We start from the raw sequence: 24,413 nt of genomic DNA on the forward strand, positions 1-24,413 counted from the left end.
TGTTGGTATTATTTTTTAATACTTTTTATCCAGAAACCAGAAGATTTAGAGAGAAGAAACAAAAAAAATAATTTATTTCACTCAGCAAACAAGGTTGTATTTGATTTTATATACAAAAAGGCAAGAGGAGAGCAAAACGCCTGTCGAAGAAATACGAAGCTGAGAAACAAAAAAAAGGAGTTTTACATCGTGGCAATAATTATTGTTACAAACATGTTTCTGTCGGATCCTTATTATTACATCTCTTTCCTTTTCCAAATGGAGAAATAACAAATATATCTTACATTAGATGTATAATCCAAGGACGTTTTTGGAACTTTATACAACTACAGTACAAACACCCGCTGAATGAAGAATCACCTCAACTACAGCACACATTTGTTCTCTAATATCTTTAATAGGCAACGATGTAATGTTCCCGAACCGTTTGCGAGATCAGATGTTGGCTCCGGTGATTCCCACGTTAATATTAGCGAGGCCTACACCCTTCTGATGTTTGGATGCCGATTACCAGGGAACTGAACCAAACAGTTCTGTTTAACAAGCGCATTTGACCCGTCTCAGGCCGCTTAATCACCAGCTGTTGACCACAGGGAAATAAATCGAGTGTCACGCAAACCAAAAGCACAGATCCATAGCTGCCCCTCTTTTTAGATTTGCTGCATGGACCTCAGGTTGGGAGACACCTAGAAGACACCAGACAGATCACAAGGAAGTCAAGACACGTCTCATGGTTATGAAGCTAGGATGTGAAATATAGCGCAGGTCGCCAAACTGTTATTAAGTTACTTACTTCAAAATTGGTGCCGGTGCATGCTTTGATATCCTCGGGGGTGAGCCCCTCCCACACTTCTATCAGAGTCAGGCCTTTTGTCTTATCCACATCAAACACGGCCTGGCCGGGGCAGAAAAAGAGGGGAGGGGAAAAAAAAGAAGAAAAAAAAGATGACATGTTTAGAGAAAAAGACGAGGGCGAGTGATGAGACGCAAAGACAAAATGGCGAGAATGAGCATTTCCTTAATAGATGGGTTTGAACCCTGTGGATGATGTGTGGTCACCACACATCATCCACAGAGGAGGACGCGGGAGTCTCACTCATCAAAGTGATCTAAGAGAGATGACAACACCCTCCCGCAGCACTTTGGTGTCGTCCACAGACGACTAAATAGCTGCAATTATTGGCGAAATTGTGAGTGTGAGAAAGAGTGGTCCTCAACTCCATGAGGTCGGACCACTACAAAGTAAAGAGCAATTACATATTAATTGTGGTAATACTTTTAACAGTTGAAACATAAAAGAAAAAAAAAAAATGTGTTGGATTCATGAGTCCCATGCTGGCTCTCGAGTGCTGCTGCAGTTGCTCTGTGATGTAGCACAAGAGAAGAGGAAGGGAGGGGAGTCAATGTTAACTGAATAAACCCTAAACAACATTTTGTTGTCCTCAAAATAAGTTAAATTCCTACAACCTCTTGAGAAACTCTAAATATGCCAAGATTTCCAATAACCTGAACTAAAAAACACATATATTTCATGCAGCATCGCTCGGTGAAGCATCTCCACAGGGTCCATAGTTGACAGTCAATTATCATTATCAATTGTGTGGCATTGTGAGTGTCTGTTCATACCTGTGATCACACTTCTACGAGGAGCTGTGCATATGATTTGTGAGGAGTTTTCCTGAATATAGACAAATTCATAAGCAATTATTGATTTAAGCCGATTCCAGGATGAGCTTTCACATGGTTCATACGCAAAACCGAGGGCACACGATTAATAAATGAGGCCCCAGGAGATTTCCACCACATCGCTAAGAGTAATGAAACGCAGTACGTGGGGAAAGGGCATCGCTCCTGTTGAAGAGACTGGGAGGTGGAAACCTTTAGCAAATTACCATTAAGAATCCTCACTAACCTGTCATTTACACTGAAGGCCAAAGCACCATGAATGCATCGAAAGAAGAACTAAGTAATGTTGTGTTTTCTGAAACTCAATCTGACGCGCTAATGCTTGTGAAGTACCTTCAGGGAGCAGACCTGTGAGTACCTCTTTAAGCCTTCTTTTTATTCTATGAGCCATGTTTGTGCTCAACATCAGAGTGACACCGTTTGTTCTGCCCAAAGTGTCTCGTCTCAAACACATTTTGGTTCTGGGTTCATGTACTGAATAATGATTGTCAACACTGTAACTTTATGTTATTACATTCTCAATAGATAGATCTTAAAGATCGGGAAAGATTTCCAGCATAAGGATGACCGTTGGTTTCTCAGGTACCTACCTACTCTCATTAAGTTGGACGATTGCCCAGCTTAAAAGGAGCAGTGTGTAGGATTTAGTGGCATCTAGTGGTGAGGTTGCAGATTGCATCCAACCGGAATACCCTTCCGCCCACCCCTCCTTTTACCAAGCGTCGTTGGAGAACTACGGTGGCCTTGAGGTTCTCTCTGGAGCCAGTGTTTGTGGTTTGTGTGTTCTGGGCTACTGTAGAAACATGGCCGTGCAACATGGCCAACTCTGTGAAGAGATCTCGACGAGAAGGGCTCATTGGAAAGTATCGAAAACACAACAATTCTTCGTTTTAGGGGACTATGCACTCATGAAAACATAGTTATGAATATATTCAATTTCTATAAATCTCCCGTTAATCCTAGACACTTTTCCTTTAGGATCGTTATGGATTTCTGTCGACTGATAGCATCATCTGATTCAATTTGAAATAACTTAGACTGCTGCTTCTCAACACAAGGCTGACATGAGGTTAAGTAGGTTGTAATGATCGGCTGAGTCTATCTTTGAGTACTGTTTATTTTCCTTTGCAAGTGTTATCAGTGGCCTGCAATGTTGACATGGGTTATGAAAAGAAGGCGGCGTTTAGCAGAAGCTGTAATTTACCGGGTATCAGATCCGCCCATTCCCTTAGATTTAGCGTATGTACTTTTTCCCCTTAGGTTTTCATGGTAAGGCGAACTGTTACAAGGTGTACGTACAGTACAGCTTATACAATAGCCCTTTAAGCTAAATCTGGAGCCATATCATTATACTGATGCACAAAATACTCGCTGAGCTGGTTCCTGTTGCTTCCCTCAGCAGGGACTGACGGACTAAGCCACAGACACATCCAGGCAAAGGCTGTCAGGGCTTTCAGCTCATTAGAAACACACACACACACACACACACACACACACACACACACACACACACACACACACACACACACACACACACACACACACACACACACACACACACACACACACACACACACACACACACACACACACACACACACACACACACAGAGTGACAGGGCAGGAGGCAGATATCTCACTCTAATATAGCGAGACAGATGGAATGTCACAAGGGTCTATGGTTAACACAGGCACTGACATGCAACTCTAATCGTCACACGTGTCTCAAGTGATTAAGGGAAATTAAAGATGTCCCAGAGGTGCTGGATATAGGAAGAGCAGCAGCGTGCCGACAGGTGCCATGTGATCAATGTGTCCTCACAGTTTGACGTTTTCTGCTTTAAAATACACCGAATCAGGACACAAAACGAGCTGAGCCAGTAAATCAGAAAGCGAAGAACCATCGACTGACCTAGTTTCTGGTATCCACAAAAAAAAATAAAAAATGTGCCTCCATACGCAAAGCAGCCTTTTTGGTTGTGAAACCGTTGAGTCACCTTTCTTCACAGTCTTCAGAGTCACCGCCATCGTTAACGAGATTGATGCAAGTTAGTGATTAAGAAGCTGCTACTCTAACCTCTAAATGTGTTGTCTGGTGAGAAGTGGGCTGAATGTCACGGAACAACAACAGGCCAACATCTTTCAGCCCACCTCACGCTCCAGACAAATGTGAACATTACAAAGAGACGGGAGTGAAATGTTTTACCCTTCAACAGCTCATCCAGTGTCCTGTCAACGCAATACAGCAATTACAAGGAGCAGGTTTTGAGATGTGTTCAGACAAAAACAGTCTTGACGATAAAAATCATTTTAATTTGGTTCCTGGAGTAATAATTGCCGCCATTGGGCTCTGCCGTCGTCACGGGAAAAAAAAACGCCACAGGTAACGCATTTCTTGGCCCATTATGATGACTGAATAATTCAGGAGTTGTTCTGCTTCATCTGTGAATGAGTGTGCAATTGTTTTTTTAATTTTTTTTATTTAAAACAGGAGATAATTCCCTAAATAATTGTTGAGACGAGAAAAGTACCGAGAAACTTAACTTAACTTAAAAAAAACCAAAACACATCGTCATAGCAGCGATTCGAGAACCAGGAGCCACGGAAGTGATGCGCTTCACTCACCGCACATGATAAAAACACAAAAATGATCATTCCCATGACGGTGCCGCAAGCGAGCCCGCTTGTGAACGGGGGCCACTGTGGTTAAGAGAAAAGAAAGGGCAACGCTGTGTATAGAAACAGCTCCAGACCATATAGAGAGGCGGCAGAGACTCTGCCTGAGGCAACAGGTTTCCTCATCACCCCGGGTCTCCAATCGCAGCAACAGGACGACGCTTGAATTACCATCCCTTCTGGCCATGGAGAGCCGAGGCGGACGCCGCGTCTCTGAGAATGTATTGTGTGTCAGAGTCTTGAGCGGAGGGAGCAGAATGTTTTTTGGCGGGTTTGGCAGCGCCCAGTTTCTGTTTTCATTTAAAAAACTAATTGGAGCCAGGATTTTATTTATGCAAAATAGCAACAAAAAAAAAATACATTTAGGATAACCATTATCAGGCATTTACAAGCATTGTTCGCCACCTGGTTTCCCTCATGTTTTACCACTGGGGGTTTTCTCTGGTGATCACCACAGTAGGACAGTTCTCACATCCCATAAGTCATTGTACAAACGGTGCTTTGGCCTAATAAAAGAACAAAAAGCTCAAACGTTAGGCTGTTGTATTCTAGTCATCTGACCATAAGTTGCTAAATAACGCGGTTCCGCTTGACTTCAGACATTAAGCGCTAATTGGTTTTATATCACCATCTTTAATACGTTTTTAGTTTACCACCACATCCTGTGAGATTAATAACAATTGTGTGTAATACAAAAAGTGCTGGCAATATCCTCACTGAGGTTTCAGCATGGGGTCTTATTTATTTGCAAATGGTTGAGTTTTATTGATCGGCTTTTACTGGCAATCACAGATAATTGGTTTCCCCCCCCCCCCCCTTCCTTATTGTCATGGAGATACATGTGGCAGAGGAGACTACTGTTCCACTTTCAGATGTATCACTTGCTAAACGGTCCTGCAAAGGGATTTCAAATGTCTGTCATAAACAAGTTGAATCCCACTGGCAATATGGGAGGAAACCATTTCCCCTCATAAAACTGTCTTTCCAAAGCGTAAAAGAGAGTTTTGAAGGCCGAGGCTTTCCTTCATGTTCCACCTGAAAAAAAAGGGGGAAGACTAAACATTTGTAAATGTGTAAATACCTTACAGGATCTACAGACATTGCATTAACTATAATCAAATTGCTATGAACCAAGCGTAATAAATAGTAGAATCTACAAGTCAGTGTCTTAATCCCAGATTCTCTCTTGGGTTCTCTCAGCATACAGATACTGACCATCCCTCTAGATGAGGACAACGCACATTTGTTTCAATAGATAAATGCTCTGAACAGCACTGGGCTGTGCACCAAACCCATTATTATTCAACAGGTAAGGTTGAATAACGCTCTCCGTTTTGGAGTAATTTAAAACACTCTCATGTGTCACAGTCGGAGCTTTCGGCGTAGCCTTTTGACATCCCTGCCTGCTGTCATTGCAGTGAAAAACAACTCATCACTAAGGTTCCTGAAGGAGAAGAAGAACATAGAGTTGGTTCACGGCTACTGGACGGGCCCCCTGCGGCTAAATCATAGCGTGCACGTTGTTTATTCATCAACCTATTCCATTTAATAACATGCACATGCTGCACATGCACTCTGAGGTCTAGAGGGTTCTTACGTTGTCTCAAACTCGCACCGGTCTGTGTTTCTCATACATTATGTGTGAGTCCGCGAAAAAATAAGAAACACTCGTTTTGGCAAACTTCACTCAGACACGATATTAGAGGGAAGAAGCATCAAGAAAGGAGGCCTGAGAAAAATACAGAGCGGGTTGTTTGCGATAAGCAAAAATTGGCTTCGCAAAATTATAGTACGAACCGAAACCATGTTCGCCATGTCTGACTAAATGGATGTGGATTCAAACTTCAAATTTTCTTCACCCAAATTTGTGTAATTTTCTTCACATCGCACCAGACGTGACATTAGAAGGATGGAGAGTAGAATAGAGGAGGAGGGTTATGATAAGCAGTAAGCATGTGTTGAAAGAGATGCCAGGAAATGAGAATAGGAAAATGAAAATTTGAGTGATTACCAAGAAAAGTAAAACGCTGGGGATGCAATAAGAGGAGAGCGTACTAATGGATGTCGAGGGAGAGAAAACGGCAGGAGATGAAATGAGGAAGGTGAAGAGGAGGAGGAGGAGGAGGAGGAGGAGGTACAAGTGCTAGTAGGGCAGCAGAAAGAGCTTTAACCTTTGTAAATATTGACAGAAATCTGCTCGCTGAGAAATGTTGCGCAATCACAACAAAAGCCAGCCGAGCAGGAGCGAACAAGGGGGGGGGCGCGTCTGACAGGTCGTGTTTTAAATGAGCGAGTTCCAAAGGCAGCGAACACCAGAGGGTTACAGGGAAGTGACTAAAGTACAATAGGACACTGCATCAGCACTAAGCTCCACTGTTGAAACCTCTCTAGGCCATTTTCCTTCCTAACCTCCCCCACACTTTTTTTTTCTTCTTCTCCCAAATCAGCATTCATGCCTCCTCCATCCTACTTCCTCCATTCTCACTAACTGCCATCTTACACCCACCCCCCCCCCCCCCCCCCATCTTAACGGCTCTTAATTTTCTTCCAATCTTCTACTTTAGCTTACTGCTCGTTTCCCCTTCAGCAGACAATTCCACCCTCGGGCCGCGATGAGCACTATTCTGACAAGAAGAGCGTTACCTGTAACTTGAATGTTGGCCATTACAACTGGATGGGAGTGATACAAATATATTCAAATAATGTTCATGGCCTCAATATGACCACATATTGCTGTATCCAAATGTTTTCACCTTCTTCCGTCACAGCACAAGGAACACAAACTGTGGGGAGCTGATGAAATTCAAACACAGAGCAGAGAGAGAGAGAGAGAGAGAGAGAGAGAGAGAGAGAGAGAGAGAGAGAGAGAGAGAGAGAGAGAGAGAGAGAGAGAGAGAGAGAGAGAGAGAGAGAGAGAGCGTTACATACAAATGAAGACGATGGAGATTTTGCCTTTAGGGCTAAGCTCCATAAGCTTTCCAAGGGAGACTGAGCAGTGAGAATCCCCAGAGTACACCCAGTGGTCCAACTTTTTAAAAGTGGGAACCACCAGCCCCACCAGCCCCACCAGCCCCACCTGCCAGCCTGTCCCCGACTACCATATCCAGAACCCCAGGATCAATCTTTTCCATCCGAGCCCACCGTGGAGCTTCTTTGCTACCTGAGTGATCCCCTCCACAGAGGGCAGGTGGGTTGCCTTCACGTTTTTTTCCAAAAATATCATAATAATAAAAAAAAAAAAGTCCAAAACATATAAAGCTGCAGATCAGCTACGACTACAATTATTGCAGTAGCATCAACAACATTAGAAGCCGGGCCCCCGAGGCAGAGATGGGAGCATCAACCGAATACGTAATGAAGGGAAACCCGACCCTATCCGTGAAAATTAATAAACCATAACTAAATCAATAAGAGGCCTCCTTCCCCAAATCCACTGATTGAATTAATGTTAACTGAATAAATGTAATTTCCATCTACTTGTGTCACTCTGTTGCATCATAACAAGCTCTCAGTTGCAGTGTGATTGTTTTCCTATGTGTTTGTGTGTGAGGGAGATGTAATTGAGAGATAAAGACACGATGTGTGTGTCTTGTGTTCCAAGTCTGGGTGTGTGTGTGTGTGTGTGTGTGTGTGTGGGTGTGTGTGTGTGTGTGTGTGTGTGTGTGTTTCTTATTGCTGACATATTCAGGGGACTGATTGGCTGTGATAGGAACGCAAACCCACTGACTGGGTTTAACTTATTAGATTTTGGTTTCACTTAATCACTCATGACTGCAAGGTGGGGAATTGTTATACTTTGCAAGGTGAACAGCCAGGTTTCTAATAAAGACAAATGAACCAATATTTTTGTAATTCGTATTAAATAAACAAACCCATAAACTGGTGGTAGAGGGAGGAACCTGCAACTTTGGCCACAGGTTAAAGGCTCAGTATCTGTAGTGGCTAGATCAAGTGTGCATTCATGTTTTACAACAACATGGCTGCTTAACGCAGAATTAACGATAAAGTTACAGATATCCACCTCCATGTAAAATATGTCCCAGAAATGTTAATATAAACTAACCACAAACGTCTCTTTTGCCCCCCGAATCTAAGTCTTTTACAGGCCACATGTACTGCTCAGCCACAGGTGACTCATTGCCACCAAGTAAGAAGCACCTATGAGTAAGCAGCCAAGTTCATCCATCCATCCATCCATGCATACACAAAATATGTATTTTATTGTTAAATTTATATTTATGAATAAAGAATTTTTGACAACATCATTATCAAATTTATCATAAAACTAAATATTTGTCATTTCTTTCTTCTTTTTTTTTTTAAAGAAACCAAAGAGCACATTTTTCCATATTCATGCGTTTAAATTATATATTCAATAACAAATCTGCAAAGATTTAACCCAAATTTTTGGGTGTGAGAATAATCCCAAAATATGTGCTTTAATATTTCTGAATATTCATCACAGAAAGAGAAGTTTGTGTTTATGTCAACTTTAAATTTCTGCATGCAGTGATTGGCAGGGTAATAGTTATGGATCATTTTGAGCTTATTCAATATGAGAAACACTTTCTTTCTACCGGGGAGTCAGCTGGGATTATCTCTACCTTCTTATGTTCAAGGAAAAATGAAGCAGTAAAAAAAATCTGATGCAAGATTTCTTAAAAACAAACCGGCCTGCTGACTCTGACCGCCCTGATATTCTTACTCTAACCCTAACCCAATGCAACGAGTGCTAGCCAATCAGAGGCAGAGTAGGGCAGGTCATTGCTTCACCAAAACAGGACTCATAATTGAGCCTCTGGAACATGCATTCCAGCACCAACCTTAACTAAATGAGTCAGTCCTGTAGAGGCAGAGTAGAGCAGGTCATACCTTTGCCAGTAGGACGAGTTATATTGCATCCCAGGTGAGCCACTAGTCCTAATCCAGTCTCGCGTTAGCTTACAGTTCTTTAGGGCTGCTACAACAAGCTAACCGTTGCATTGGCTTTTCAGTGTTTAAAACGTAATATTTTTTCTAATACGCTACAGTCTTTATCTTATCGATTTACTTTCAGTTTGTCACACTCACGTACAAAGAATTTAAGATATTTGGAAATCATCATTGGACCAACGACCCAAGTTAGGCCGTCCTCCCTTGGCTCGTTGCACGTGTAACCCAGCAGCTGCTGCTGTTGGAGGATTTTAATCTGAATTTCAAAAACATTTTCCAAAGAAGAGAGAAAAAATATTTTATAAATGATGCTTAGATTGAGTCAACCAATTTCTATTTTTTTATATTTTGATCTCCCTCTTTCTTGCTTCTCAAAAAATAGAGGAGCAGCAACCTCCTCTGCCTCTATGGACCTGTATCAAAATGATTTAAATATATAGAAATCAAACTCACCTTTTCTGTGATGATTCGATCCACACACTGCTTTCCAGTTAAAGGCAGGCTGCATGTGTCCAATATCTTGTGTTTTCCTCCCTGAAAGACAAAGGGTAGTTGATCAATTAAATCATTCGAGGTCAGCCACCTTTATTCTCTGTGTTAATACTTTCAGGGACGCAGTTTCAGTTTCAATATATCCAGGGATGCAGCTGGTTATGTACACTCATCCTATCCCCGAAGGATATACAGCACATAGATCAAGATGGCCGCCTCGGTGTGTTGGTGCGCATTGTTTTGTATGCAGGCACTTAAATCCCCAGGACAATTTCCTACCGTTACACACCATTTCTCTTTTAATATACACATGACACTTTAACAATATACTTGATTGAACATACTCTTATTTGTTTATCATATTTTATTGTAAATTTTCATATTTTCTATTTTTAAATCATGTCACACTATTGCTGTTTTACTCGTACGCACCAAATCACCTCGCAAAAATTCCTCGTTTGTGTAACGCACTTGGCAATAAACATATTCCATATGAGGCTGTCTCAGTTTGCCCAACAGTCTGCTTGAAGAAAAGGCACTCATCAAAATGCCTCTGACGCTGCCTGAGAAGCACACATCATACATCAACCCCCCCCCCCCCCCCCCTCCTCCCTCCCTCCCCCATAATGAATGAGAGCAGACTTCAGGGCAGTAAATTTATGCTCACCTGCTGCACCATCTGGAATATAGCTGGGCGCCAGACAGGCTCCCATTAGCAAAAAAGCAGCATGCTACTCTGAATGCAGAATGTTACGTTGAACTTGCATCATGGCGGTTCGGACTTTCGAAATAGTTGGGAGTGTCTGCTGCTTTTGTCGAAGACCCTGTGGGGGTTACTCATCCCTTCCTACAGAACCAGTCTAACTAATCAGCTGTTCCCAATACGCCGAGTCCAATTCTAGACTTCTATTCAATTTAGCCGAAGACGAAGCAACAGGTTCAATCTAAGCAGGACAAAATGTCATCGGGATGAGCTGGCGCTCTCTGTTGAAGAGGCATTAAGCAATCCATTAACGGAATTATCTCTAATCAGTCATAACACTCATTACCGTAGGAATCAGAGACAAGGTGCACTGGTGGGTTGTACCAACATGGGAAAAGAAAATTGCAAATTTAATTGGACCTGGACCCTTGGGGAAGGAAATGAGTCTTTTCGGGTAATTTGTAAAGCAGCGCGGGTTAGAACGAGCATGGTAAAAAGCTCACACACACACACACACACACACACACACACACACACACACACACACACACACACACACACACACACACACACACACACACACACACACACACACACACACACACACACACCTTAGCCGAGTGCTCCATTGTGACCACCACCTTGGTTCCAGCGCTGGCCACTAAATCCATGGCTCCTCCCATTCCCTTCACCATCTTACCCTAAGAACAGAAGATAAAAAAGGGATTAAGGCTTCAGCTTCATTTCTTTTGAGAGGACAAAACAACATAAACACCTTACAATATAACACACTCGAATCTTAAACAGCCAATAACCATGGCCCTAAAAATTACCATGAAGTTCAATGAACAAAAAATAGAGCAAAACAACAATAAACAAAAGGCATTCATTTGGAAGGGTGGAAAGAAATGAAAGCAATACGTTTTCTCTTCCAGTGCCCTGTTTCAAGTAGATAGCTCTCCTCAAAACAACTCCCCCCTCCATCAAAAATACAGAACAGTTTACTAAGCTGATATGTGGCTCTGTGTCTTCAAAGCGTGGATATCTTCTACTGCTCTGTGCCTGGTGAAAAATAATTTCATGCCTGCACTAGTAAGACCCTGAAAAACTTCACAGACAGAGAGAGGAGAAAGAGTTCAGAACGGATCTTCAGCATCCAACTATGAAGCAAGGAACCTCCGGAGGTGCGCACGTCCTTCGCACATCTCGAGAAACAATGATCTACTTCACGGTTGGCGGAAGTTATACAGTGGGGGCGGGGCTTAAGGGCTCTGCGGCCTTTACAGGCTGCGGCTTATTGACTGCAGTTCACGTTTTACTGCTGGATGCCGGACATACGACTGAAGAACGACTGTTCTCCAATGAGAACTGTTCGCAGTGGGCTCTGTGAATTATACTGAGTGGCGTTGAGGCGGTCCCTGGAAATAAAGGTGCACTCAGTAGACCGCTGATCTCCGCCAGGTGTGTCTGCAACGAGCACTGCTGTGATGACTGCCAACGTATCAAAACGTGGTTTTCCTGTGCAGGTTTCACACAACAGATTTGCTCTCATTTCAAATCGCCGATGTTCGCATCTGCGTCGTGCAAGTATAGAACTGCAACGCGATGTGATTGTTATATTTCTTGACAATATGCGAGGTTGATGCCCAATAAAAAAAAAAAAAAAAAAAAAGGCATGGAACAACTGTGTCTCTGGCCGCAGAACAATACAATCAAACAATCGGTTTCTTCCCCACTTTGTCTCACTACGGGGGCCAGTTAGGAGCAGTGAGTGATGAGGCAGCAGTCAGCATTCAATCAATGGCAGTGTCTAACAGGCAATAAAAGGTGTTTTGAGAAAGTGTGAATCACTGCAACCACGAGAGGTCTTTGGGCAGTCAGCCATGAATGAGCATCCAAAATATGCAGTTTGGTGCAGCGGTGTGTAAGTAAGTAAAATGTATTTATGAAGCGCTTTTCACAGACAGTCACAAAAGTGCTTAACAGGAGTGGAATTACAAGCATAAATAACACAAAGTGACCATGTAAAGGCCAAAAGTTTACATTTAAGACAAAAAAAATATGCAAGATTAGCCGTGGACGGACACAAAGACGCACGCACCTACACACTAGATCACTCATGAGCGATCTCGTTATCTCCTGGCGCAGTAAACAATAACATTCACCGTCTTTGTATTGGGACACTGGCAGAAATGTCTGATGTGACCGAATTAAAGCACGAACTTAAAGGTGAACCAAACCTTTACTTGTCGGAGCGATGTGATCAAAACTGATGGTTCTTGGTACAATTAGATCAGCGGCATCTTGAGTGTGTATTTAATGGTCGCACTAAGATGCAGCAGTAACAGGACTCCAGTATTGGGCGTTTTCAATTAAAAAGGCATTCACAGCAGCATTTTTTTATTTCGCTTTTTGGGCTGGGAGTAACTCTTGACCACGGTTTCTTGCACAAATCACAATCGTAACAATCAACACATATCCAGAGACCACCGTCTCATTTTTAGGGAGAGAAAAAAAAAATGAAGAAATGCGAGCAAAGCAATGAGCAAACAGCAAAGCATCTGCATTGAAGCAAACGTTAGGAGGCATCCCTTTCAATACAGCCATGTTCCCCGTTTCATCATTTTATAATGAGTTGCTTGGATTATATGGTTAAACTACGGGCTTTAAACCATGTCCGAATGCTCATAAGTGCACTAAATGTCTTGTTCCAATTCAGCGAAATTAAATCAAATTTAAAAAAAACGTAAGATTAAAATCACAATCTGCGAGTCAAGAAAGTACTCCAAAAAAAAAAGCAATCTGAAAGATCATCACAGCAACAGAATTGCCAGCCGGGTGAAAAATTGTCTTCTAGTCCCTCGTTGTGTTCACTACAGAGGGTTTCCAAATAAGGACGGCTCATATGCAGATATGCCCACAGGGTGACGGCTGAGTAACTGAATTAAAATCCCATTTGCGCATCAATCATGTGAAGAGTCTGCTTTGCTCTCTGCTCGATAACCAGCGGATATATATGCCAAGTGCGGTAGGGATACGGTCTGCCTCCAGGGAGGCCAGCTGGGTGGAGAAGATATCAACAGAGAGCGGAAGGAGGACTGGGAGAGGGCAGGAGGCGAGGAGGACGTAGGGAAAGGCATAGATTAAGGATAGAGGCTGCATTTTAATTCCATATACTTAAGGGTATTATCTTATAGAACACCGGCGGAAAGTGGCTTAACGTAACATCCTTAAATAAAAAAAACCACAACATCAATGTGATTAAAATAGGATCCATTTTGACTTTTAACCTTCAAAACACACCCATTTAGCAGGGCCTCTTCAGATGATACTCCAAAAGGAAACGGTGTCCTTTTTCATATGATCAATGTTAATGCACTTTCTGACAGTCAAAGGGCTAGGTGATGTGTGCAGAGGAGGGGGGAGGGGGGGGTTATAACCTGATAGTAGCACGTCTGGATTTACAGCCGCTAATGTACTCCACCCAGCAACTTAACTGTAATTAATCAAAGTCGGCATCTGCTTTTAAGATTACACGTCTGTGACGAAACACTAGTCAGGGTATGATCAATAAAAGAGTAAAAAAAAAAAATGAGCATTTGAAGGAAATCACTTAATGTTTTGCTGTTGGGAGGGGGGGGGACATCACATGTCTCCTGGAAACACAGTTTCCTATGAAAGTGAATTGGTCGCGTCTTTCTGGCAACTGAAAACGCAGACATCAAGTGAGTGGAATTGTTATGGGCCATTCACTTTTGAATGAATGCAAGCTTTGAAAATGATATGATGCAGCCACAGTGGATGGCAGCCAAGCATGCAGGAACAACAATTCAGCTTGTGTGTGTGTGTGTGTGTGTGTGTGTGTGTGTGTGTGTGTGTGTGTGTGTGTGTGTGTGTGTGTGCGTGCGGTCTAATGTGTCTCTAATGCTTACGACCTTGGTATATAGAAAACACTGTAATAAAATGACATTGCTCACCGAGTATTGTCCGTGACCTATATTGCCGGGAGGATTGGCATTCGCTTGCCTCTGATTAACGGCTTTGCATGTGGTTACCCAGGGCCGCTTTGATGTGACCCGTTCCACGCAGCAAAACTACATTTATGAAATGGTGCGATGGGATGAGCTAATAATAATTCCGCCTCAAAGAAGTGATTTTATTCAATGAAATCAAACCTTCGAAGAAAACTAGGGGATCTACTGGCAGAAGTGGAATATTAAAAAAAAAAAGATGTTTTCTTTAGTGTATCTGTTGTGACACTTAAAAAGGCCAGCAGAACATGCAGGACGGCACTAAAACGGAATGAAAAGATTGTCAGTGCAATATCCACAGAAAGAGATATCCTCGCCTGGATAATTTAGCTATTTAATTAGCGCAACTTTGATGACATTAACCTTGCTGGCCCACAGGTGTTACATTCCCTCACCACTCTGTAATGTTAGCACCATGGGGTGAAGATGCCCTTTGAGACTGTCGTTCAACTGCTGAATTTAGGGGTCTAACAGTGCAGGTTTGGTACAGTAGGAAATCAAAGCTGGATTAGTTTCTTTTTATTTATTTTAAACAGACAGTAGTGCAAGTGTCAAAGATAAGACAAAATCCTCTTGTTGGAGTTTGAGCATTTTGCCCATCGGCAACTTTGGAAAACAATTTCACTTTAGAAAAAGGGAACATTTCAAACCCTTCTGTATTACACTGAACAAACACTGAAAACTGAAAAGCATGTCATCCTCTTTGTGTACCAGTTGTTGTTGTTGGTCTTAAAGCCTGCAGGCTCCCCTTGGTGATCCTTGTTTTAATGTCACAACGCTATGAATTGTGGGTAATTTCCTCTGGCAAAATGCAGACTTGTGCACAAATAGTAAAATGCATTAGGGGCTGAAAATGTCTTCGAGGTAGCCCTCATGCACTTGACAATTTGACAGTGTGACACCACACAGCCTCAAAGTCTGCGAGTCTCTGAGTGTGGACTGTGAGTCTCTGAGTGTGAGTCTCTGAGTGTGGACTGTGAGTCTCTGAGTGTGGACTGTGAGTCTCTGAGTGTGGACTGTGAGTCTCTGAGTTGTGGACTGTGAGTCTCTGAGTGTGGACTGTGAGTCTCTGAGTTGTGGACTGTGAGTCTCTGAGTGTGGACTGTGAGTCTGAGTTGTGGACTGTGAGTCTCTGAGTTGTGGAGTGTGAGTCTCTGAGTGTGGACTATGGACATTGGGATCGGGTTTTTGTCCTTACCTCAGCACGACTTGAGGTTTTCCGGGTGGATCTCGCTCTTGTGAGCTTTTGGTTCTGCACCGTACCGTGACCCCCTGACCCTGACCCCTTGCTCCATGACAATTCGGCACAAATACGCAAACTGTACCCCCCCCCCCCCCTCACTGAAATACAATCATAGGGAGAAATTCAGAAAACACTGTTCAGGGAAAACTGTAACATAACATATTGCAGAAGACCTAATTCTGTTCAAAATGTGGTTTCATGAGGTATGACAATGTTCGTTCTTTATTTCGCTGCTTCACATTAGCACCAGTTAGGAGAAATACTCCTTGCACGTCTTCCCACAGACATTTTTCCATTCTACTTTTTCCACTGGCTTTTTGAACTCTCTCTTTTGAAATGAATCCTTGCCAAAGGCGGATAAACAGCATCCTAAACTGCCAACTAAATGGCGTTAGAGAACATCCATTCATGTAATGGCTGGATAATGTGGGGGAACCACAGAAGTCAGTCTCAGAGGCGCAGAACCCAGATAAGACACTAAAAAAAAAAAAAAAAAAAAAAGACAGGCATCCGGTACAGGCACACGCGACTTACTTCACACCTGATGCAAACAGTCCATCACATATAAAATAGTAGTAAGGAAATACATAGTATATCAAATACATGCAACAATAGTATATCAAGGCTACATATATGATATGTAAAAAGTACAAAGAGGTACTTAAAGATGATGATGGTATATACAGGAACATACCAGTAAGAAAAGTACCCCCGTAATGAAGTACTCTTACTAAATGTACTCACAATATACCACTCCTGTTGCAAATACCCTCCAGGACATGCATTAAGCATATACAGGATGCAGAACCCGGATAACACAATGACACCTATTATAACATGCGAGAGACGTTGACAGATTCAGTCCCAACGAGGCTTTCCTCAGTGAGCCATCAATGGCACACAACTAAGGCTATTTATAGATAAAAGGCCGATGCAGCATTTTACGAGGGTAAGCAATGGAAGGCGATGAAAGCGCAATAAAAAGCTTCCTTACTGTGAATAACTGCGCGTACAACATCTGTCCACGAATGCGGGTCCAACAGGCGCAGCAATTCAGAGTCTGGCCTTCTTCTTTTCAAAGCGACCTCTCTCTACGGAGGCGCCTGCATACTGTACTCTGAGAGGGAACACTCAGGGAACGAACATTCTGTTGCCTTTTTATCCGGTATCAGTCAAACGGATCGACTAAAAAGCGAATAGCTTTTATTGGATTGACGTTCCAAAATATGAACGCACGACAAAAAGCATCGAGGGACACACACGTACTTTGACTAGCACTGCGTTAGTCGTAGTATGCTTAGGGGTTTGCTTGCATTTTTTTTGTTTTGTTACCATGACAACAGAATATGATTTCCTCATTTGTGTTTAGCAAGTGTTCACTTTTCAGACAGTGGCAGGAACAACACGGAGAATGACCCCCTTCACAATCCAGAAGTCCCCACTTTACCAACTGGCTTCATTTCTGTCCCCCCCCCCACGAAAATCTCTGACGATCTCCTCTGTCTGACACAAACGGCTCTATTTAATAACATAGCGACGGACCGTCGCAAGCCTCCGTTACCCAGACAACTAATGACGAGAATCAGAGGGGGAGACAGGAAGACAATGGACGACGCGTACAAAAGTAACTGGAACACAATGTTTTACAGTGTGCGACTGGTGAACACGGCGTAATCTACACCGCTCACGTTACACGGGAGCGCCAAAAAGCGTAAAAAAACCCAAAAACGTATACAAACGTGAGACTGAGAGCTTAGTGTGTAGGACTGCAACTGGCAACCAATCCAGGGAAATCCGTTTCTGATACAGCAGGAAAACTTGTGACGCTCTAAGTGAAATGCACTTTTCATTCTCAAGCAGCTCCTTCCTTAAAGCTGGCATCAGGCCCTATCATGAGCACAGAGTACATTTTAATAGTCAGTAGCTCTCTATTGTAGCACTTAAGCTGCCGTTTATACTGAGCCTCCGGAGTTTTTTGGGAATATATTTCTGCTGTAGCGAACGCGTTTCTCTGATAAAAGTCCACGACTATCAGACTGAATTCTACTGTATCAAATACAAGGTTTGATTATATTGCTTTGGTCAATTTTAAATATGTTCACTGTTGCTTCATTTACCTCTCAGATTTGAAGGAGCAGGTGAAAACTAAAAGTAGCACTGTTCAGGCAGCCCAAATCAATAAAAGTCAAATTTTAGAAACAGTATCCGCGTCTGGAGGACCACTAGGTTCAGGACAGTGGGATGAAGCTCCAGCAGCTCAATGATGTAACACCATCCTATATTCTAATGCCGCTTTCTCTCCATCAATTGGTTTTTTTTCCAGATGTTTCAGACTGAGTGGAGATGTGAACGCGTTTCAAAACCCTCAACTGGAAAATATTCATCTACATTTTGCATATTCGAAGCATTCAAAATCAACATAATCGAGCTAAGAGTACTGCATCCACCACTCCTACATAAAAACATTTCCAATTTCACGCCATGTACCCATCTTAGGTAGTGAATAATTTTCATTACCCTAGAAGGTGGGAGATGTAATTCTCCTCATCAATCCTTTTGAAAATGGGGGATAATGAAGATTGAATGCGGAGGTGAGGACAGAGCGGTATTTCCATCTGTGTCGCCGCATCGTTTTGTTGCTCGAGCCGTCGATCACTAGAACGGCCGTGGAAGATACCACCCCCCCCCCCCCCCCCCTGCTGCTGAGCAACAGCTCCACTGCAGGCCTTCGATATCTGTGCGACGTGTTTAATCAAGCGCCGATTAATTAGCAATTACCATGGACAAACGAGTACAACCGGAGAGGTAAAGAGAAAATGAATTACGTCACAAAAAAAAAAAAAAAAATGTAGAGATCACCAGCGACGGCTGCGTTCCTGTGCTTGCTTGCGTTTTATTCTCAAGGTCTCCGCATGTAAACATCTCCCGACACTCTCGTCTCCACTTGGCTGCTTAGAGGAGACGCATCTCTAAAATGATGCGCTGGCTGGAGCAACCTTGCAAGCACACTTAAGTCAAGCAGGAAGCAGATGTGTGCCGGGGGGGGGGGGGGCATTTCTTGGTCGAGCCCTCTGGCGAAGTGAACGGTCTTTTAATGGGTTTGTGACCTTAGTAATCACTGAGGAGGACTGTGGCCACTGTGGCGTTAAGACTAATTGACCCGGTGAAACGTCGGGCAATAATGTCTGCAAGCCATTACAGTGTAATGCTGCCAAAACAAGCCCTACTCCTCCACCCCCTGACAAGCATAACCCTGTTGTTCTTGAATGGCGATTACCAAGGCTGCACCTTTTGGGAATCGGTTTCAACAAACGACACCTTCTATTGTGAGGAATGCTTCAGCTCCAGCATCTACAGAAATAAACAAGGGATAACAATTAAGTCTGAAAAAGATAAATAATATACCACCAAACTGAACATCTTTGGGTTTTGGACTGATGGACGAAATAAGTCGGCTCTCGGCAGTTGTGATTCGATTTTTAACCAGTTTTTTTTACATTAATTCTAAAGCCTCAAGCATTATTGATTGACAGTAAATAAACATCAAAATGTTTGAATCCCGCTCTGCACAAAGTCAAAAGAAAAAGGCTATTATATGCTTCATAAAGCAGCATTTGGATCATTATTGCACTGATGTTTGGTGGGTTGACCCCCAGCAGCTGGAGCAGAAAGCGCGAGTTCGTAAAAAAAAAGAAAAGAAAAGAAAAAAGAAAGATGGACGCGTGTCATAAGAAAACTAACTTACTGGGATCATCCAGTTGGCCAGGTCTCCATGTTTTGACACCTGCATGGCTCCCAGCATTGTCAGGTTGATGTGACCGCTGAAGAGAAGGACACAAAAGAAGAAGACAACTCATGAACTCACTCATCAAGTCCACTCATCAGAGAATGCATACAGTATAGCCACATTTCAATGACACACACAATACAAACACATATTTAATAATTGATGGTAGTATAGATTATCACAACAACAAACAAATGTCTTCACAATAATAACCATCTTTCCAGCTCTGCCGTTTTCTTGATAGCAGAACTTGTCATGAGTAGAAAGTTATTTTCGTCCCTTTTTAAACTCCTGTATCTTCTTACCTTTCCCTCCGTTTCTCCTGAATAATGAGCTCTCCTGCCTGCCTCTTAAGTAGTTGGGAGCATTGTTAGGATGCTTGCAGTTGCATGGATGTAACCCAGGATTTATGGCACTGCTGCCTACAGTAACTTCCTTGTTGTTCCTGCATTGCACGTGGCGACACACAGCAGGTGTGAAGTCAATAGACGAACACACAGACGCCAAGAAGTGATCAAGGCTCGTGATGAAGACGTACACGTCGTCCCAGTATGAGAAGAAGCTGCATTGGTATTTGAGACCACTCGACTCACAATCCATCATATGTTGCGTTATTCTCCCTCAGTGACTCTGGCCTCTTCTCTCTCTCACACACACACACACACACACACACACACACACACGGTTCTGTTCGCTCCCTGCCAGTGTGACTAGACAGCGATATTTATGAGCACTATTGAATTTCCACTGGGTGGTGGACAAACAGAAGTGATGCTGCAGGGTGCGCGGGTGGGAAATTTCAGACAGCTGGCAAATCAATAAAAACCAGGGACCTTGGGAATATTGGCGTGGCTGCTGTCTAGTTGTACCGGTGACATATCCACAGCCAGAGAGGTGACGTAGCGATTTCTTCATATGCAGTGTTGCAAATCTCAATCCCAATGGTGAGAGCTGACTTATGGAACAAGGGATAAAACTAGGGAATTAAGGAAATATTTGCTGAGAAAATAGTTGGTTTTTTTTGTTTTTTCTGCATAAACTGCACCATAAGTTCATAGATCGGTAGTATTATGACTTTCTTTTTTTTTTTTTTTTAGATATCAATACGCTGTGTGTGTATATATGTAAATCCTGAAATGTCAGGCATACGTGACTTTGAGTTAGTAAATGCGTTTTCAGAGCGTCAGTGTTATGGCCTTACCCTCGGATCATGGCAAACGACTCGTCGCTGGAGAAATAGGCAGCCCCCGGGAGCACCGTGACAGTCTCCTTCCCTGCGGAACAGACAGCTGACATGTTTAATTTATGGAGATGCAGCGGTTGCAACTTTCTTTTGAAAGTCTCACCTGCCGATTCCGATTGTCTTTCTAAGAACTACAATTGACAGCGAAACTTTTTTCCACCACCGTCCCGAAAAAATGATTTCAACCTTCCCGAAGTCAGTGCAAACTGTCAAAGATTCTAAATTGTATCCTTTAGCTTTGTTATTGCCATCTATGGTGGTGAATTGTGAGGTTTTTTTTCATAAAAACTCACAATTCAAAATGATAAGGAGATAAATCTTGCATTTTTATTAAATATTTACTTTAATCAAATATATTTAGTTTAGTTTTTGGGGCATTAATAGTTTTAATGATCTATTACAAGCTGCTCAGAGCTAGTGCTAGGAAGTTAAACTCTCTAATATCTATTTTATCTTCAAACTGTATTTACTCAAATTTCTCTGCAAAAATAAAATTTTACAAAATTACATTTGAACACATCACATTATAATTGACCTGCAACCAATACAATATTGTATTGAATAGAGCTTGAAAGCATCATATTGAAAGTCAACACAACCTCCGTTAACGTTCATTTTTTTAACGTTAACGTTATAAGCAGACTGTGCTGCCCGTGCTGTCAGCAGGCGAGCCGGTCACTGCGATTACTCTGAGGAAATAATAATATAATAAGTGTCTGATTATGTTATTGTTCCGAATATTTGAAGGTTGTTCCTCCACAGCTTATTTTGGACTTGCAGTGAGGACAGATTAAAAGCTTCATGTCTTCTTCACTTACACTGAAACAATTTTCAAACCAACAACATGCTGCGGCTGTTACCGTCTGTGCCGATGTGTGCCAACATAAAGCTATCGTGCGCCGGTGGCGGCGGCACAAGCGAGCAAATGTGAACGGCAAAAATATCAAAATGTGAGACTGAAAAACGGTCGCTTTCGATAAGCAGCCGATCAATCAGCGCATCTCTATGAATCTATTTGGTAAAACAAAATATTGGGATTGATTTAACGTAGCATAGAGGCGTTAACAATATGTCAATATCACTTTAAAAGTGGATCTGGATACAACTCCATTGCGCACACACACACGTTCATCAAAGAGTGCGTGTGTGTGTGTGTGTGTGTGTGTGTATATAATGCAGGAAATCAGTTGTCACATGTTAACGGAAAAAGCTCTTTTAGTCAATCCATAATGTAATTGGATTTTTACATATGCATAGATTTATCATTAGGATAACCCTCACCAGCGTTGATCAGGTCTGCATCCACTGCATCCTCGGTGGGGTACGGGCCCTGTGCAGAGAGAAGTGAAGATAAACAAGAATGTGTGCACAGGCGAGGAAGCCACATACTCTCACTCCTCACTCAGCCTCACCAGCCGTGATCTTTCAAAAAAGGAGAGAAAGACACAATCACATGTGGGTGATTGGATGAGACATTGATTTTCTCTGTGCTCAACAAAAGGAGCAATCCTGTTGGCTGGAGAGGGGAGAAGAGGAGAGCAGTATCTCTTTAAAACTGGCACTCATAATCAAAAAAAAGAAACTTTGACAAACAAGGCATTAGCATAGGCGCCTACTTTCTCCTGCCAAAACAACTGAATGGAAAGTCATTCTATAGCAGCAGCAGCAGCAGCAGCCTTTGTTGAAGGCTCTGTCAGCAAAAAAAAAAAAATGATCGTGAGACAGAAAAATGAAAGAGAAAGTCAAACCTGCCACAATCTGGCAAACCCAGCACATTTAAAATGATACTGCTCAAATGAGTGGCTATTCATCTTGCTACATGCTCAGAGCACAATTCTGTTTAAAAAAAAAATGTTCCACACAGGACAAGGAGAAAAAAAAAAAGAAAAAAAAAGCTGCTCGTTAGCTTGTTTAGTGCAGATTGGAAGCAGTGAAGCCGGAGCGGGATGAAAGCTCTCTGTAGGCGTCTTACCAGTCCCAAAATTCCATTTTCACTTTGGAGGTTTACAGTGATGTCTGGTTTTATGAAGTTGCTGGCCAGCATGGGGATACCGATACCGAGGTTGGCTGTTTGGCTCTTGGTTAAAGACGCAACTGGTACATTTGTAGCATTGTGAAGCAGGTGTTACAGAAACATACTCGGCATCGATTAGAAAGCTGCTTTAACAGAAACAACCAGATTCCACAGAACTATGAAGTCATAACATTTCCAACACACCTAATATGTCACAGTTATTCATTATGTGTGTTGAAAAGAAAAGGTGTACACAAAGAGGTTTTACTTAAAGGAACCTAGAGCACAACGTGATTTCGGGGGATTTGCTTCGCTGCTCGAATTCTTTTTTTTTTTTAAAAAGGATACCATACATCCCATCCTCAAACTCCAGAGCAGCCCGGCGGATGATCCTTTCCCGAACAATGTCCGAGTCCTTCTTCGGTTTGGGCTTCTCTTCCTGGCTTTTCTTTACCGTGCGTTTCTGGAAGCGTACGGGAATATGTGAGGATCAGGGAGACGGCATGCTGAGAGGATATTTCCGGCTGAGCATGAAGACACATATGAATAAGAAGAGCTCGTCTCTGAACAATGACGGGAATGTAAAATCCTGCTACAGTGGCTTCGTCAGAAAGGGGTTGACTCTACACTTTGTTGTTAAAGGATTAATCATGATTTTCAATAAAAGTGACTCTCGCATAATTCAGACACGGTGAGAGAGAACGGGTGTGCATGTTCTGCATAGGCCTGGTTTTGTACCTCGATCCTTTTCTCGTAGCTGGCTCCCTGGACAACCCTGTGGACGTAGATGCTGGGTATGTGGATGTCCTCTTCGGCAAAGGTCCCGACATCCACCACCTCCTCCACCTACGCAGAGACACAGAGGGATGAACACGACCATTGAGATTGAAAGTTCAGATCGGGAACCCAACGCACAGGCGGAAGTGCGCTACCAGAACATGACCTCCCGTCTACCCGGCTATGAAATTGAACAGATTGACTGATTGAAGACCAAGAGCTTCTCTCGTTCTGCTCATCGCAAGTAATTATCTTGATTTTTTTTTAGATTGTTGGGTATTTTTTTAAAAGGCCAAAAAAAAAAAAGAAAAAAAAAGGAAGCTCAAGCGTTATTTTAAGCAATACAGCAAACTTTTTTTAATTTGCTTTGATATCAAATCCTAAATTGAGCTACAAAACAACGGTGACGCACAAGCAGACATTTGCGCTGCAAATACGATCTCGCTGGTTTCAAATCTCCGCTGCCGTTGTGTCCTTCAAGGGGGAAGGCGAGGTAAATATTTGCGGCAGAGTCTTGCGTTCATTCTTTTAGCAACACCGCCGAGTTCACAGAGAGCCGTCTGTGTGCTCGACACCAGCCTGTGTGACTAAAAACAGAAGAGGATCATCAGACGCACCGAGGCCCGGGGGACAGAGCTTGATCCTGGGATCAAAAGGAGATGTGTGTGGGGGGGGGGGGATTGTTTCGGTGTTGGGAGGATTTTTGGTCGAACCAAAACGCACAGTTCAAAAAGAAACGTACATTTTGTATTCCCCTATGTGGAAAACAATGTTTACATATCTATATTTTTAGGTCTATTCCTGTAAGAACCTCTTACAGCGTTCACAG

At 42.7% G+C, this 24,413-nt stretch overlaps 1 protein-coding gene across 1 annotated transcript in view; it reads right to left on the reverse strand.

The window, feature by feature from the left end:
• Window positions 1-24,413, reverse strand: part of oxct1a (3-oxoacid CoA transferase 1a) — a 43,293-nt gene continuing 18,880 nt past the window's right edge. Inside the window, exons 8-17 of the mRNA XM_068709333.1 lie at window positions 23,546-23,653; window positions 23,156-23,270; window positions 22,766-22,860; window positions 22,075-22,123; window positions 20,752-20,824; window positions 19,509-19,584; window positions 11,101-11,190; window positions 9,748-9,828; window positions 794-895; window positions 1-686 (exon numbers count right to left, since the gene is read on the reverse strand). Of these exons, the coding sequence (XP_068565434.1) occupies window positions 651-686; window positions 794-895; window positions 9,748-9,828; window positions 11,101-11,190; window positions 19,509-19,584; window positions 20,752-20,824; window positions 22,075-22,123; window positions 22,766-22,860; window positions 23,156-23,270; window positions 23,546-23,653 (825 nt within the window). The 3' untranslated portion in view covers window positions 1-650. The remainder of the gene's footprint in view (window positions 687-793; window positions 896-9,747; window positions 9,829-11,100; window positions 11,191-19,508; window positions 19,585-20,751; window positions 20,825-22,074; window positions 22,124-22,765; window positions 22,861-23,155; window positions 23,271-23,545; window positions 23,654-24,413) is intronic.

The sequence above is a fragment of the Cebidichthys violaceus genome, unplaced genomic scaffold, assembly GCF_023349555.1.
Source record: "Cebidichthys violaceus isolate CVI_PGR_0920_01 unplaced genomic scaffold, fCebVio1.0.p SCAF_143, whole genome shotgun sequence".
Taxonomy (NCBI): domain Eukaryota; kingdom Metazoa; phylum Chordata; class Actinopteri; order Perciformes; family Stichaeidae; genus Cebidichthys; species Cebidichthys violaceus.